Below are 15,411 nucleotides of genomic sequence, written 5' to 3'. Positions count from 1 at the left end.
ATGGTGTCACAGTACAGCACAGCCTAATGTAAGCACTTTTATCAAGTACATTATGGAAAAGGGTCTGTCTGTATTGTCCAATCCCCTAAATGCGCTTGACTGTATGGTTTTTGCTTTTCACTGATTCACACAATTATCTATGTGCAGCACTTTCTCTATCACACATCACTCACGCTGTATGAGCCTGCTCTGTTTCTTGCCCAAGGACACTTTTGTGCACAGAATGTGGGAGACTGGGATCAACCCCCCGTTCGTCTGGTTAGTGGACGACCCGATAATTAGTTAAAGCAACACTATATATATATTTTACTGAGCAACAGCGCCCTCTGCAGCCACATGTCATTCTGTTGGATGATGTGTCCAAGGGATTAAGAATGAGAAAAAAAAGAACAAAACCTATCTATCTAGCCTCAGTCAATACTGAGGCTCTGACTATGTGGTTCACTGAACTGAAACACAACGGAATGGTGGATATTACCCATGATACCCTGCTTCCTGAACCAGAGGAAGTGGTCACCTGCCTTTATCGTCTATTTACATGCTTCACATCCGAGTCTCTTTTTTTTCCTTTTTTTTCCTTTTGAGAAGTTTATTTTTTAGCGCAATCATTCTCTGAGGAAATTGTAAGATCACAACAGCTCGAAATATATTCACCAGTTCATTAGCAGAAAGTTATAGAATAATGTCGGACATTTTTTTTATAAATATATCAAACACTGTCCGGTTTCAGTCGCTCAATCTATTTGGGATTTATATCAACAGAATGTGGAAAAGACTAAATGATTAATAGGTTTTTCCAGACCATAATATACAGCAATCAATACAAGAAATTAAATGCTAATTGCAGGTTTAACAAATAAACTTATTAACCCATGTAAACCCATATTAACCTATAGGCATAATGTAGCAATAACAAAATCATTTCAAACAAACAAATGATTAATACCAACATTACAGATCCAGTCATTAACCTAATCAAATATTGTGAAACCATAGAAAACATGCAGCTATTACAGGATGTTTCTCTGGTATTCACCGATCAAATGTTTGTGCTTAATCAATCATTATGTCTAACATTGTTTAACAAGCATGTTCGACCAGAGACTGTGAGACACGTGTCTGATGTGGTAAGCTCAGGATCACTAGAGGCTAATGTCGGGGAAGTTGAGGTCAGCGGCTGTCGGAATGAAAACATACAATCTGAGTGGACGACATGTAAACCTGGGGGGGGATCACATCCGAGTCTCTAACCGAACTCTCACACTGCGCTGCTGGTAACATTTAAAATGCGTCCATCACAAGTCAGTACACGTTAAAGGAGTGCAAAGCTAAATAAACTGCCTGCTTGGTACTTTTAAGGGAGGTATCTACAACAAAGAGCTATTTTTGTCAGAATAAGTAACAGTGGGGGGCATTGCATATGCTCCATAGGGAGGTGGGGGGTCGAAGGGTCGGGGTGCTGCTTGCTGGGGTGTGGTGCTCCAGGTCGGTGGGGTCGGGTTCCTGAAGCCTTCAAATCCATAAGCACCAGGAGCAGGCTGTTTTGCTGTTGCTGTTGCTGGAGCAGCCTCAGGAAGGACGACGATGTGGAGGTTGACCTCTGGGTCTTTGGTACATTTCATATCCAGATAGACCTGTAAAAAAAACAGTAGTTTCTCGTTTTTATTTCGTCTTTACATCTCCTGATAAATGTTAATGTTCTTATTCAGAAAGTTTCCCCATCAGTCTCAGTGTTAAGGTCAGTGGGGCCTGCATATGATCCTCTTGTCTGCTACAGGCTTTGTCTTTCTTGAAATGTTGAGTGCATCGTTGTTTGCAGTTTTATCTGTTGATTATGTTGGAGTGCACTTTTTATAAGTTCAGTTTCTTTTAGCATTTGCCAACGCCAATACGCCAATGAAAAGCGAATATCACAGGTTAAAGTTCACCCGAGTTGAACTTCCCCTAAAGCCACACTGCGGATTTGCTTTGCCACAGGAAGCGAAGGTTTCAGGGATTGTTACACTGACGTATGTGGGACTGATCCCAAGGAAATCCCTCCCTTATCCCAATGAATAGATCATGGCACAGAAGAATTCCAAATGATTAGTTTCTCTCAGTTTTTTGATTTTCATGTCACCTGTCACTGAAAATAAGAGATAGGATAACAGGAAAAACATTCTACAAGCATCCTAAATCTGTTATTTTAACAGTAACTAAAAAGGGCAGGTCACAAAGAGAAAATGCAGTCAATCCGATCAGTCCACTGGATAATTGAATGCACGTTACCTTCAGTCTGTACTCCAGCTTGATGATGGAGCAGTTCAGGATGGAGGGGGGTAGTTCTCTGGGGATGGATATCACCTTGGTCACAGTGTCTTTGCTCGAAGATGCAAGAGCCTCAATTTGGTCCTTAAGGATCTCCTTAGTGTGAACTCTCCTGCGTCCCTGGGCGAAGAAACTCTTTTTCTCGTACAGTGAGAATTTGGGCTTCACCGAGCGACTGGAGTGGTTCACGATTTCCACCGTGAATTTGACATTCTCACCTGTAAAAAGAATAAAGCACAGACAGTCAGTTTCCAAAGGTTAGAACTATTCTGATGTGGCACAGAATAAAGGCCGGCGCATGCTTCTGCGTTTTCAAGACACGCAAGCGCAAGGTTCCCTTGTTTGCCCCTTGTGTGCTTGCATGCGACGCCCAATTAAAACGAACCATAAATTAAAACGAGTCCATCGACACAACTGCGTGAAAAGCCGCAGCCGCAGTTGCAGAAGCATGTGCCGGCCTTTAATGCATTCAACACTTGACCAGTGACCCAAAAACCTGCTCAAGACATGAAATCGATAAGATTTAAAACCAGAGTGAAAAGTAATAAACCCTGTTAATGGATGAGACTTGCACCAAATTATGAAGTCAAGTCAAATAAAATGTTCTCAAATATAGTTTCTATCATTTTAAGTCATGCTTATCACACTGATGTATGTCAAAGTGTTAATTTATCCATTTCACCCCATTTTTGGACCGCAGAGGATGACTCGCAGCGGGACATTTGCACCATCCTCCAATTTGCACAGACGCTGTCTCCAAATGTGCAAGATGGGGCCGTTTGTATCCAGGATATTTTGTTTCAATTCCATACAGTGGGAAGAAGTGGAGACGTGTCGTCCATCTTTATAGACAGTCTACCTGTGCACACACATGCTCCTCGGAAGGTCTTGTTAAGTCATTGTTCTGACTTTGGTGTATTCGCTTTGGGGTTGGAGTGTGGAAAATATATGGCTGCTGTAAACTAAATGTGTTGTGCATCTGACTTTAGGAGCGTTTACACGACGACTTCACGCCATTTTACTGTATTTGCATAACAAAGACCAAATACACAGGATTGTAAGGAACGACATCAGCTACTTGATTAATCGTGTAGCCCACCAACATTTTCACAGACTTTCTGGGTTGTCGTTCCGACACCACATTAACACACACTACGTGACAATACACGTCACTTCCACAACACATTAGCCGAGAAACAATCCACTGCAGGTTTATATGGAGCCATATTGAGGAGCATGTTAATAGACAAGATACAACCAACAATACAGTCTAATAATAAAATTGCCAAGCCTGTTGGAACCCTATTAAAATATTTGAATTCTATCTTTACTGTCCTTCTCCAACAGATTGACCACTTCCCCATCCTCCTCATGACCTAATCCAGAGAGAGGTCTCTGTAGAGAGTCAGTATTGACACACTGAGCGGTTTGACACACCTTTTCTGTGTTCACCTATAAGGAAGCAGGGTCCTTTCACAAAAGAGGAACATGTTACACAACAAGAGCCTGCAAGGAATATTTCCATGATGTAACAATGTTCACCTGCTTTCTAAAATAACGAAGGGAGTTCCGATCAGTTTATGAACAAGGACGAGCATTGGATTAAAGGTCACCGGGTGCAGGATTACCTCTTCTACATTATTACCTTGCTTGTAGCCCATTCGCTTAGTGTGAATGTCCATAGAAACATTTCCAGAACCAAAAAGCTTGAGAGACTTGTCCTTGGAGCCATACTGGGGTTCCTAAAAAGAAGAGATCCCCTTTTCAGATAAATGCAGGGAGATAAATATTGTCTCTTTTTTTACTCTTGTTGTTAAGTTTAAGGATTTCTCACCAGAAGTCCGGGAACATCCATGTCTGCCTTGGAGCGGAAGGTGAATTCGGATTTGGCCTTCTTTGTCAGCTTCATCGATTGTTTAAGCTCAGCCCTCAACTTGTGAACGATTTTGCCAGTGAGGGCTTTGAAAGATGATGGGATTCTTCTGTGAAGTTAAATAAAAAATAAATAATAAAATGACCTGGAGAGAAATAAAAGTCAATCTACATCTACAGGTGAAGAAAAGAATAAAAGGCACCTGTCAGGAAGGTTAAATGAAAAAGGAAATACGTGTCTTCCTTTGCCAATGACTTCCGTACCTGGAGAACAATATGTCATTATAAGTCTTTAATATCTTTAAACAGTATATTGAAGATAGCTTATCATCTCAAAAGTCATTATATTACGTACAATGTTTCACATATAAATTACTGTATTAATTTAATATGTTACCATCTTGTCTTGCTTCTCTCAGGATATGATGCTCAATATTATAATATTTCTCTTTAGCCCAGAACACGCGGTGATGATTTCGCCCGTAATGCTGATACCAGACAACCCGAGCTTTTCCTTGTGCCATTAAAACAAGAGACTGGACTTTAGTTTCTTTAGAAACCTCCACGATGATTCTTCCATTAATGGTATCTCCATTGGTGAAGGTGTTGTGGCTGTTGACGGCGTCATATTCAATAGAGAAATTCAGGATCGTCATCGTCCGCAGAGAAACACACGTTGGAAAAGTCACTTGTGAAATCCCAGAAGAAACTCAAGCCTTGTGGGTCCTGTACAGCTGCTATATATCCGCAGTGGGCGGAGAGCATGGAGAACACAACCATGGCGGCAGGTAACCTATTGGGCTACAACACCTTTTGTTATTTTAATTCACCTGGGGCGTGTACTTGTGAATGGATCACCTGAAATGGATGCGAATACCTGGGTTTGGATATCTCACTGTGTCACATGCAGAGTGTCACATGACAAACATCATGTCCAAGAAATGTGTATTCACTGAGCTGCTAGGTTGTTAAACCATAAATGAAAGTATTGAAGATACACAACACGTTAAATGCAAAATGTAACTTTAATTAATTAAATGGGAAGGTGATCATTCACAAGCATTTAATAAAACAATGTGTGAAAACAAAAATTGGTTCCCTTTAAAATAAATGAGTCTTTTTACGCCGGTCGTCTTTAAAGACTGTTACCTGTGATCAGTCTCGGTCTGTGTTTTGTCAATCCACTGTCTTTAGTTTGTTAATATCAGTGACTGGTCAGGTGACAGTTTCTTAAAAGAGCATGAACCCTTTATGAGTGTATGTAGTCCAGGTGACTAGCACCACCCTACCACTACAGGGAATATTCAATGGATCCCTTCTTCCAGATAGGATCACGTTGGGAGGCTCACCATCAATAAGAAAGGATTTCAAACCACTAGTTAAAACCATCAATCATGTTAAGCTGGAGGCGGGACTCTCACTACAAGGTGAAATAAGAATAATCCTTGATGTCACTTTTATTACTTTATTGTTCCTGGGTTACAGCTTACAACACTTTGGGCTTCATAAAAAGTGTTATCAGTTGTTATCTTGTTGTTATCTACAGCAATCATATTTATATCAATCATATCTATATCAATGTGCATTCCAAATGTGCATTGTTCCTGCACATTCAATTTGACAATAATTTGTTAAAGCAACACTATGTATCTTTTACTGAGCAACAGCGCCCTCTGCAGCCACATGTCATTCTGTTGGATGATGTGTCCAAGGGATTATGAATGAGAGAAAAAATAACAAAACCTATCTATGTGTTGACTGAGGGTCTGACTGCGTGGTTCACTGAACAGCATGCTTCACATCCGAGTCTCTAACCATCTCTCACACAATGTTACAGCTGGTAACATTTAAAAAATGTGTTCATCACAAGTCAGTACACGTTAAAGGAGTGCAAAGCCAAATAAATGGCCTGCTTGTTACTTTTAAGGGAATAATCTACAACAAAGAGCTATTTTTGTCAGAATAAGTAACAGTGGGGGGCATTGCATATGCTGCATAGGCAGGTGGGGAGTCGAAGGGTCGGGGTGCTGCTTGCTGGGGTGTGGTGCTCCAGGTCGTTGGGGTCGGGGTCCCGAATCCTTCAAATCCATAAGCACCAGGAGCAGGCTGTTGTTTTGCTGTTGCTGTTGCTGGAGCAGCTTCAGGAAGGACGATGATGTGGAGGTTGACTGCTGGGTCTATGCTACATTTGATATCCAGATAGACCTGTAATAAAAAACAGTAGTTTCTAGTTTTTATTTCTTCCTTACATCTCCTGATAAATGTTAATGTTTTTATTCAGAAATTGTTCCCGTCAGTCTCAGTGTTAAAGTCAGTGGGGCCTGCATATGATCCTCTTGTCTGCTACAGGCTTTGTCTTTCTTGAAATGTTGAGTTCATTGTTGTTTGCAGTTTTATCTGTTGATTATGTTGGAGTGCACTTTTTAGACAGTATATAGATTGCTTTTCATCTCAAAAGTCATTATATTAGGTACAAGGTATCACATATAAATAACTGTATTAATTTAATACGTTACCATCTTGTCTTGCTTCTCTCAGGATATGATTCTCGATACTGTAATATTTCTCATCAGCCCAGAAAACGCGGTGATGATTTGTCCCGTGATGATTTGTCCCGTGATGATTTTGCCCGTGATGCTCATGCCAGACAACCCGAGCTTTTCCTTGTGCTATGAAAACAAGAGACTGGACTTTAGTTTCTTTAGAAACCTCCACGATGATTCTTCCATTGATGGTATCTCCATTGGTGAAGGTGTTGTGGCTGTTGACGGCGTCATATTCAATAGAGAAATTCAGGATCGTCATCGTCCGCAGAGAAACACACAGTGGAAAAGTCGCTTGTGAAATCCAAGCAGAAACTCGAGCCTTGCGAGCCCTGCACAGCTGCTATATATCCAGAATCGGTCGCGCAGATCTTGTGGAACTGGTTTGTCTGGTGTGTGCCAGCGGCCCCACAAAGTGACTGGACACAGCTGTCAGTCCTGCACAACTCTGTAACCAAAAAAATGCAAAGATGCAGATTACAAAGCCTGAGTGGGCGGAGAGCATGGAGAACACAACCACAGCGGTAAGTAACCTATAAGGCTACAACACCTTTTGTTATTTTAATTCACCTGGGGCGTGTACTTGTGAATGGATCACCTGACATGGATGTGAATACCTGGGTCGGGATTTCTCACTGTGTCACATTGGATGGACGTGACAAATAATCATGTCCAACAAATGTGTATTCACTGAGCTGCAGGGACATAGACTGTAAAACCATAAATGAAAGTATTCAAGATACACAACACATACACAAACACGTTAAATAAAAAAATTTAACTTTACAAAATTAAATGGGAAGGTGATCATTCACAAGCATTTAAAGGGGACATATTATGCCCATTTCACCACAGTTGATATGGCTCCTTGGGGTCTTAATGAAATGTCTGTAACATTTTTTGGTCAAAAAACCACAAGGATCATTTAAAACAGCACCCTTTTTACCATGTCTAAAACAGTCTTCCTCAGATTGAACTGTTTTGACAGCGATAGGTCCACCAGAAGCGAGCCGCAGACATGGGTCAAGCAACCCAACATCACCTAACGAGCCCGAGCTGAGGAGGGGTCTTTGGCATGTGACTTACCCCGACCGCAGGCTCTGCTTCTCGGCCAGATCTCCGCTGCTTCCCGGGTGGGCTGCCACATGCAATACTGCTGTAAAAACGTGCACAAGCAGCCATTTGAAGCAACTTTAAACAAAAACTAACAGCAAGCTAGAGTTAGCTCCCTGCTGCTAACCGTAAACAAACAGCGATAGGTCCGCCAGAAGCGAGCCGCAGACATGGGCCAGCAGCCCAACATCACCTAACGAGCCCAAGCTGAGGAGGGGGCTTTGGCATGTGACTTACCCCGACCGCAGGCTCTACTTCTCGGCCAGATCACCCCGCTCACCGGCTGGTTAGTGTCCCCCCTCGGATAGCTTCCGAGCTAACACCCGCAGCCTCGAGCTGAGGAGGGTGCTGTGGCTCGTAACGTAACCCGGTCTCCTCCTCCACCAGATCTCCGCCTCCAGGGGGGGGGGGGGGGGGGGGGCTATGCCATGTAGACCGACTGTGACGTCAATTCTGGTCGTATTCCCATCAACGCACTCTATGGTATAGTTTCTTACATAGAGGAACCACAACAAATCGCGGGAGCTGTTTTTGGGACGTTAGATATGCCAGATACCCACATTAACGTGTAGAAGCACTACAAAAGTGGATTTTTCATAATATGTCCCCTTTAATACAAAAATTGTGTGAAAACAAAAATTGGTTTCCCTTTAAAATAAATGAGTCTTTTTACGCCAGTCGTCTTTAAAGACTTTTACCAGTGATCAGTCTCGGTCTTTGTTTTGTTAATATCAGTGACTGGTCCTGTGAGAGTTTCTTAAAAGAGCATGCACCCTTTATGAGTGTATGTAGTCCAGGTGACTAGCACCACCCTACCACTACAGGGAATATTCAATGGATCCCTTCTTCCAGATAGGATCACGTTGGGAGGCTCACCATCAATAAGAAAGGATCTCCAACTACTAGTTAAAACCATCAATCATGTTAAGCTGGAAGTGGGAATTGATCACACTGTCAATTCTGAGACGCTGACCTCTCACTACCAGGTGAAATAAGAATAATCCTTGATGTCAATTTTAATACTTTATTGTTCCTGGGTTACAGCTGTTTGACAGGGAAGGATTTCAGTCAATATTTACATTCACTCTAAAAGGGTAACAGCTGAGAAGTAGAATTCTCACTTCCTTTACTTTTCACGAGTTCTGAGCAAAAACAAAATCTTGAAACAAGTATTTTGTGCCATGACTCATCTGTACAGAAACAATGTCATAGTAACTCTAGATAATCAGTGTTCATTTGGAAACCAGGTAACAGTCTGTAAGTCTATTTCCAAAGCAGTTTCCTAAAGAAATGTAACAATGAGTTGAATAAGTTAAATGGAATCAAACACATCACAGATCACTCAGCCTAAAGACCGACTTCGAAATAGCTTGAATACTTGCACAATACAATACAAAGTACACAGCAGGAGGTAAAAGCAATGTATATGAAATAAAATACATTCTCACTTTTAGAAAAACAAATGCCCTCTATCACAAGAAGAAAGAAAGTATTGAAAGAGACAAATGATTATCTTACAAGTTTTAAATACGTTCATATACAATTATGACAAGCTTTGTGCATAACCGACTCATTTGACAAACAGATGTATGCCATAGGCAGGACCTCAAATAAGAGCCGTACTGCTCAGTCTGCTGAACGGTGCTGAGCGCTCGTAGACTATAGGCGATCTTGCCCCATTTCCCCTCATAAGAAGAGGGCATGTCCCTGAGAGGAAATAATAACAACCATCCAAATAAATACGACAAATTATTTGATCTAAGCGGCTGGTACATGTATGTTAGATTTGAATGAGTGAGGTTAGATTAGCACACACACACCTATTGGGAATCACAAAGGTGAAAGGATACACGTTTCTCCCAGGGCTGATGATTTCTGAACCTTAGAAAAATAAACATTTTAGGGTTAAATATAAAACAGATTCGTCAAATCAGAAGCTTTGAGTGGGACCATACTAAGCATCTCCTTTGTTTTTATCCTGGAGAGTAATGTGTTTGAAATAAAAGTATTTCCTCTTGTCGCTTTGAACCTCTGTGGTTTGTCCTTCTTGTTCGCACCACGTCACCTCAGCTTTTCCTTTTGCTCGGACCAGGAAACGCTGCACTTTGGTTTCCTTGTTGGTCACCACGGTCACCTTTCCAGAGAGGACGTCCCCTGGCGAGAAGGTCCCTCGTTCATTCAGCTTGTTGTACTCCAGCAAAAGATGCTTTACAGTCATGGTGAAATAAATGCCCTTGCAAAAGATTTATGCAGCGAAAGCACAGTGGAAATAATATTGCAAAATAAATCCTGTAAATTTACTGGATGCAGGTTTTGAATAGATCCACAGTTGACCTGAAGAGTCTAATGCTGCTGCTCAAGGATGTTGTTTGCAGGGCAGCAGTGGACCTCTCCTGAGCCTGTATCTGTGTCACATGTCCTCACGTGATCGAGAGCTGCAGGTGTCACTTTCACACAGGTAACTCTAGACAGCGGCCGTGTAGCCTGAGAATGATATCGTGGATCAACAGTGTGCTAGTTCATATTCCTCAATCAAGACTATTGATAATGATGTCACAGTACAGCACATTATAATGTAAGCACTTTTATCAAGTACATTATGGAAAAGGGTCTGTATTTATATAGCATTGTCCAATGCGCTTAACAGTACGGCTTTGCTTTTCACTGATTCACACAATTATCTATGTGCAGCACTTTCTCTATCACACATCACTGTATGAGCCTGCTCTGTTTCTTGCCCAAGGACACTTTGGTGCACAGAATGTGGGAGACTGTAGTCAGTCATTTAACAGAGTCATGGGAGTCCTCCTCTGGAGAGAATCAGATATGCTTGTACTTCAAATTAAGCATCTAGCATGAGTATCGATAGCATGTGTGAAGCCTAAAGCCAAGTTCAAGTATTTTTCACAGTGTCACTTTGAAGAAAATTTACTTTATGAGTAATACGTTGAAGTTTAAAGGATATTACAAATATATTAATTCATAATATGACATTTCATAACACAGCATTACATTAAAACTTAAAGCCTCATTTATTCATTTTAAAGAATCAATTAGTTGCATTTCATAATCATCTTATATTGAACAGTGAACAATTTGGGCTTCATAAAAAGTGTTATCAGTTGTTATTTACAGCAATCATATCTACATGAATGTGCATTCCACATGTGCATTGTTCCTGCACATTCAATTTGACAAAAATTTGTTAAAGCATCACTATATATATATTCTACTGAGCAACAGCGCCCTCTGCAGCCACATGTCATTCTGTTGGATGATGAGTACAAGGGATTAAGAATGAGAGAAAAAAGAACAAAACCTATCTATGTATTGACCGAGACTCTGAATGTGTGGTTCACTGAACTGAAACACAGCGGAATGGTGGATATTACCCATAATCCCCGGCTTCCTGAACCAGAGGAAGTGGTCAGTTGCCATCATTGTCTAATTACATGCTTCACATCCGAGTCTCTAACCGAACTCTCAGACTGCGCTGCTGGTAACATTTAAAATGCATCCATCACAAGTCAGTACACGTTATAGGAGTGCAAAGCTAAATAAACTGCCTGCTTGGTACTTTTAAGGGAGGTATCTACATCAAAGAGCTATTTTTGTCAAAATAAGTAACAGTGGGGGGCATTGCATATGCTCCATAGGGAGGTGGGGGATCGAAGGGTCGGGGTGCTGCTTGCTGGGGTGTGGTGCTCCAGGTCGGTGGGGTCGGGTTCCTGAAGCCTTCAAATCCATAAGCAGCAGACGCAGGCTGTTTTGCTGTTGCTGTTGCTGGAGCAGCTTCAGGAAGGACGACGATGGGTAGTTTGACCACTGGGTCTTTGGTACATTTCATATCCAGATAGACCTGTAAGAAAAACAGTAGTTTCTAGTTTTTATTTCTTCTTTACACCTCCTGATAAATGTCACAGTGTTTAGGTCAGTGGGGCCTGCATATGATCCTCTTGTCTGCTACAGGCTTTGTCTTTCTTGAAATGTTGAGTTCATTGTTGTTTGCAGTTTTATCTGTTGATTATGTTGGAGTGCACTTTTTATAAGTTCAGTTTCTTTTAGCATTTGCCAACGCCAATACGCCAATGCAAAGCGAATATCACAGGTTAAAGTTCACCCGAGTTGAACTTCCCCTAAAGCCACACTGCGGATTTGCTTTGCCACAGGAAGCGAAGGTTTCAGGGATTGTTACACTGACGTATGTGGGACTGTGCCCAAGGAAATCCCTCCCTTATCCCAATGAATAGATCATGGCACAGAAGAATTCCAAATGATTTGTTTCTCTCAGTTTTTAGATTTTCATGTCACCTGTCACTGAAAATAAGAGATAGGATAACAGGAAAAACATTCTACAAGCTCCCCACATTTGTTATTCTAACAGTAACTAAAAAGGGCAGGTCACAAAGAGAAAATGCAATCAATCCGATCAGTCCACTGGATAATTGAATGCACGTTACCTTCAGTCTGTACTCAAGCTTGATGATGGAGCAGTTCAAGATGGAGGGGGGTAGTTCTCTGGGGATGGATATCACCTTGGTCACAGTGTCTTTGCTCGAAGATGCAAGAGCCTCAATTTTGTCCTTAAGGATCTCCTTAGTGTGAACTCTCCTGCGTCCCTGGGCGAAAAAACTCCTTTTCTCGTACAGTGTGAATTTGGGCTTCACCGAACGACTGGAGTGGTTCACGATTTCCATCATGACTTTGACATTCTCACCTGTAAAAAGAATAAAGCACAGACAGTCAGTTTCCAAAGGGTAGAACTATTCTGATGTGGCACAGAATAAAGGCCGCCGCATGCTTCTGCGTTTTCAAGGACACCCAAGCGCAAGGTTCCCTTGTTTGCCCCTTGTGTGCTTGCGTGCGACGCCCAATTTTTCTAACTATACGGCAAAGCTATGCAAGCCTCACACAGCCCGCAAGGCTCTGAGTGGTCTGCTAACTACATCCTTTCTGGAGACACATTTCCAGTTTCATGCCCCATAATACCGGCAGAAACCACAGAAGATTTAGAAGAACCAAATATGGACCAAATAGAAGAGCGTTTGGCAGAAGAGATCCGAAAGTATGATTACTTGTAACGGAAGATATGGGACAAATTTGTCCTCCAGATAAAGGCTATGAGGAGCAGCAGTGGCGATGTAAATAAACAGTCGACGACGACTGCCACACACAAAGAAGGCGTCTATATATATATATATATCTTCGACAAAAAACGTTACTCCGCCTAGTGTTCTGGCGATGAACTGCTTTGCAACACGCACAACCCTTGGAGAACCATAAATTAAACAAGTCTTGATTAAGATTAAGTCCATCGACACAACTGCGTGAAAAGCCGCAGCCGCAGTTGCAGAAGCATGCGCCGGCCTTTAATGCATTCAACACTTGACCAGTGACCCAAAAACCTGCTCAAGACATGAAATCGATAAGATTTAAACCAGACTAAAAAGTCATAAACCCGGTCTGCTCGATGTTAATGAATGGGACATGCAACAAATTATAAAGTCAAGCCAAATAAAATGTTCTCAGATAGAGTTTCTATCAGTTTAAGTCATGCTTATCACACTGATGTATGTCAAAGTGTTAATTTATCCATTTCACCCCATTTTTGTTACCGCAGAGGGTGACCTGCAGCGGGACATTGCCACCACCCTCCAATTTGCGCAGACTCTGTCTCCAAATGTGCAAGATGGGGCCGTTTGTATCCAGGATATTTTGTTTCAATTCCATACAGTGGGAAGAAGTGGAGACGTGTCGTCAATCTTTATAGACAGTCTACCTGTGCACACACATGCTCCTCGAAAGGTCTTGTTAAGTCATTGTTCTGACTTTGGTGTATTCGCTTTGGGGTTGGAGTGTGGAAAATATATGGCTGCTGTAAACTAAATGTGTTGTGCATCTGACTTTAGGAGCGTTTACACTACAGATTCACATCTCTTTCCTGTATTTGCATAGCAAAGACCAAAGACAAAGGATTGTAAGGCACTACATCAGCTACTTGATTAATCGTGTAGCCCACCAAAATGTTCACAGACTTTCTGGGTTGTCGTTCCGACACCACATGAACACACACTACGGTTGAAACCCAACAGTGATAACATTATGTGACAATACACGTCACTTCTACAACACATTAGCGTAGAGAGAATCCACTGCAGGTTTATATGGAGCCATATTGAGGAGCATGTCAATAGACAATAATAATCGATACAACCAAAAATACAGTCTAATAATAAAATTGCCAAAGCCTGTTCGAACCCTTTTATAATATATGAATTCTATCTTTACTGTCGTTTTCCAACAGATTGAGCACTTCCCCATCCTCCTCATGACCTAATCCAGAGAGAGGTCTCTGTAGAGAGTCAGTTTTAACACACTGAGCGGTTTGACACACCTTTCCTGTTTTCACCTCTAAGGAAGCAGGGTTATTTTACAAAAGAGGAACATGTTACACAACAAGAGCCTGCATGGAATATTTCCATGATGTAACAATGTTCACCTGCTTTCTAAAATAACGAAGGGAGTTCCTATCAGTTTATGAACAAGGACGAGCAGTGGATTAAAGGTCACCGGGTGCAGGATTACCTCTTCTACATTATTACCTTGCTTGTAGCCCATTCGCTTAGTGTGAATGTCCATAGAAACATTTCCAGAACCAAAAAGCTTGAGAGATTTATCCTTGGAGCCATACTGGGGTTCCTAAAAAAGAAGAGATCCCCTCTTCAGATAAATGCAGGGAGATAAATATTGTCTCTTTTTTTACTCTTGTTGTTAAGATTAAGGATTTCTCACCAGAAGTCCGGGAACATCCATGTCTGCTTTGGAGCGGAAGGTGAATTCGGATTTGGCCTTCTTTGTCAGCTTCATCGATTGTTTAAGCTCAGCCTTCAACTTGTGAACGATTTTGCCAGTGCAGTCTTTGAAAGATGATGGGATTCTTCTGTGAAGTTAAATAAAAAATAAATAATAAAATGACCTGGAGAGAAATAAAAGTCAATCTACATCTACAGGTGAAGAAAAGAATAAAAGGCACCTGTCAGGAATTGCAAATGAAAAAGGAAATACGTGTCTTCCTTTGCCAATGACTTCGGTACCTGGAAAACAGTATGTCATTATAAGTCTTAAATATCTTTAAACAGTATATTGATGATAGCTTATCATCTCAAAAGTCATTATATTACGTACAAGGTATCACATAAATTGCTGTATTAATTTAATAAGTTACCGTCTTGTCTTGCTTCTCTGAGGATATGATGCTCGATATTATAATATTTCTCATCAGCCCAGAAAACGCGGTGATGATTTTGCCCGTAATGCTCATGCCAGACAACCCGAGCTTTTCCTTGTGCTATGAAAACAAGAGACCGGACTTTAGTTTCTTTAGAAGCCTCCACGATGATTCTTCCATTGATGGTATCTCCATTGGTGAAGGTGTTGTGGCTGTTGACGGCGTCATATTCAATAGAGAAATTCAGGATCGTCATTGTCCGCAGAGAAACACACGGTGGAAAAGTCACTTGTGAAATTCCAGAAGAAACTTGAGCCTTTTGAGCCCTGCACAGCTGCTATATATCCG

General features: G+C 41.5%; 2 protein-coding genes across 2 annotated transcripts; both read right to left on the bottom strand.

Moving 5' to 3' along the window:
- Window positions 1-1,367: 1,367 nt before the first annotated feature.
- Window positions 1,368-5,105, bottom strand: LOC128438460 (arrestin domain-containing protein 3-like). The gene is made up of 6 exons (XM_053421044.1): window positions 4,577-5,105; window positions 4,383-4,443; window positions 4,142-4,289; window positions 3,953-4,049; window positions 2,269-2,525; window positions 1,368-1,634 (listed from the first exon to the last, which is right to left on the bottom strand). Exons 1-6 carry the CDS (start codon window positions 4,833-4,835, stop codon window positions 1,368-1,370), a joined length of 1,089 nt encoding a protein of 362 aa, XP_053277019.1. The 5' UTR covers window positions 4,836-5,105.
- Window positions 5,106-10,747: 5,642 nt separating this feature from the next.
- Window positions 10,748-15,383, bottom strand: LOC128437786 (arrestin domain-containing protein 3). Its single transcript, XM_053420045.1, has 6 exons — window positions 15,061-15,383; window positions 14,869-14,929; window positions 14,628-14,775; window positions 14,438-14,534; window positions 12,296-12,552; window positions 10,748-11,694 (listed from the first exon to the last, which is right to left on the bottom strand). Exons 1-6 carry the CDS (start codon window positions 15,317-15,319, stop codon window positions 11,428-11,430), a joined length of 1,089 nt encoding a protein of 362 aa, XP_053276020.1. The 5' UTR covers window positions 15,320-15,383; the 3' UTR covers window positions 10,748-11,427.
- Between the last annotated feature and the right edge of the window lie 28 nt (window positions 15,384-15,411).

This window comes from Pleuronectes platessa, chromosome 4 (assembly GCF_947347685.1).
Source record: "Pleuronectes platessa chromosome 4, fPlePla1.1, whole genome shotgun sequence".
Taxonomy (NCBI): Eukaryota; Metazoa; Chordata; class Actinopteri; order Pleuronectiformes; family Pleuronectidae; genus Pleuronectes; species Pleuronectes platessa.
Note: the sequence above shows the minus strand (reverse complement) of the source record. Positions and strands in the feature narration are given on the sequence as shown.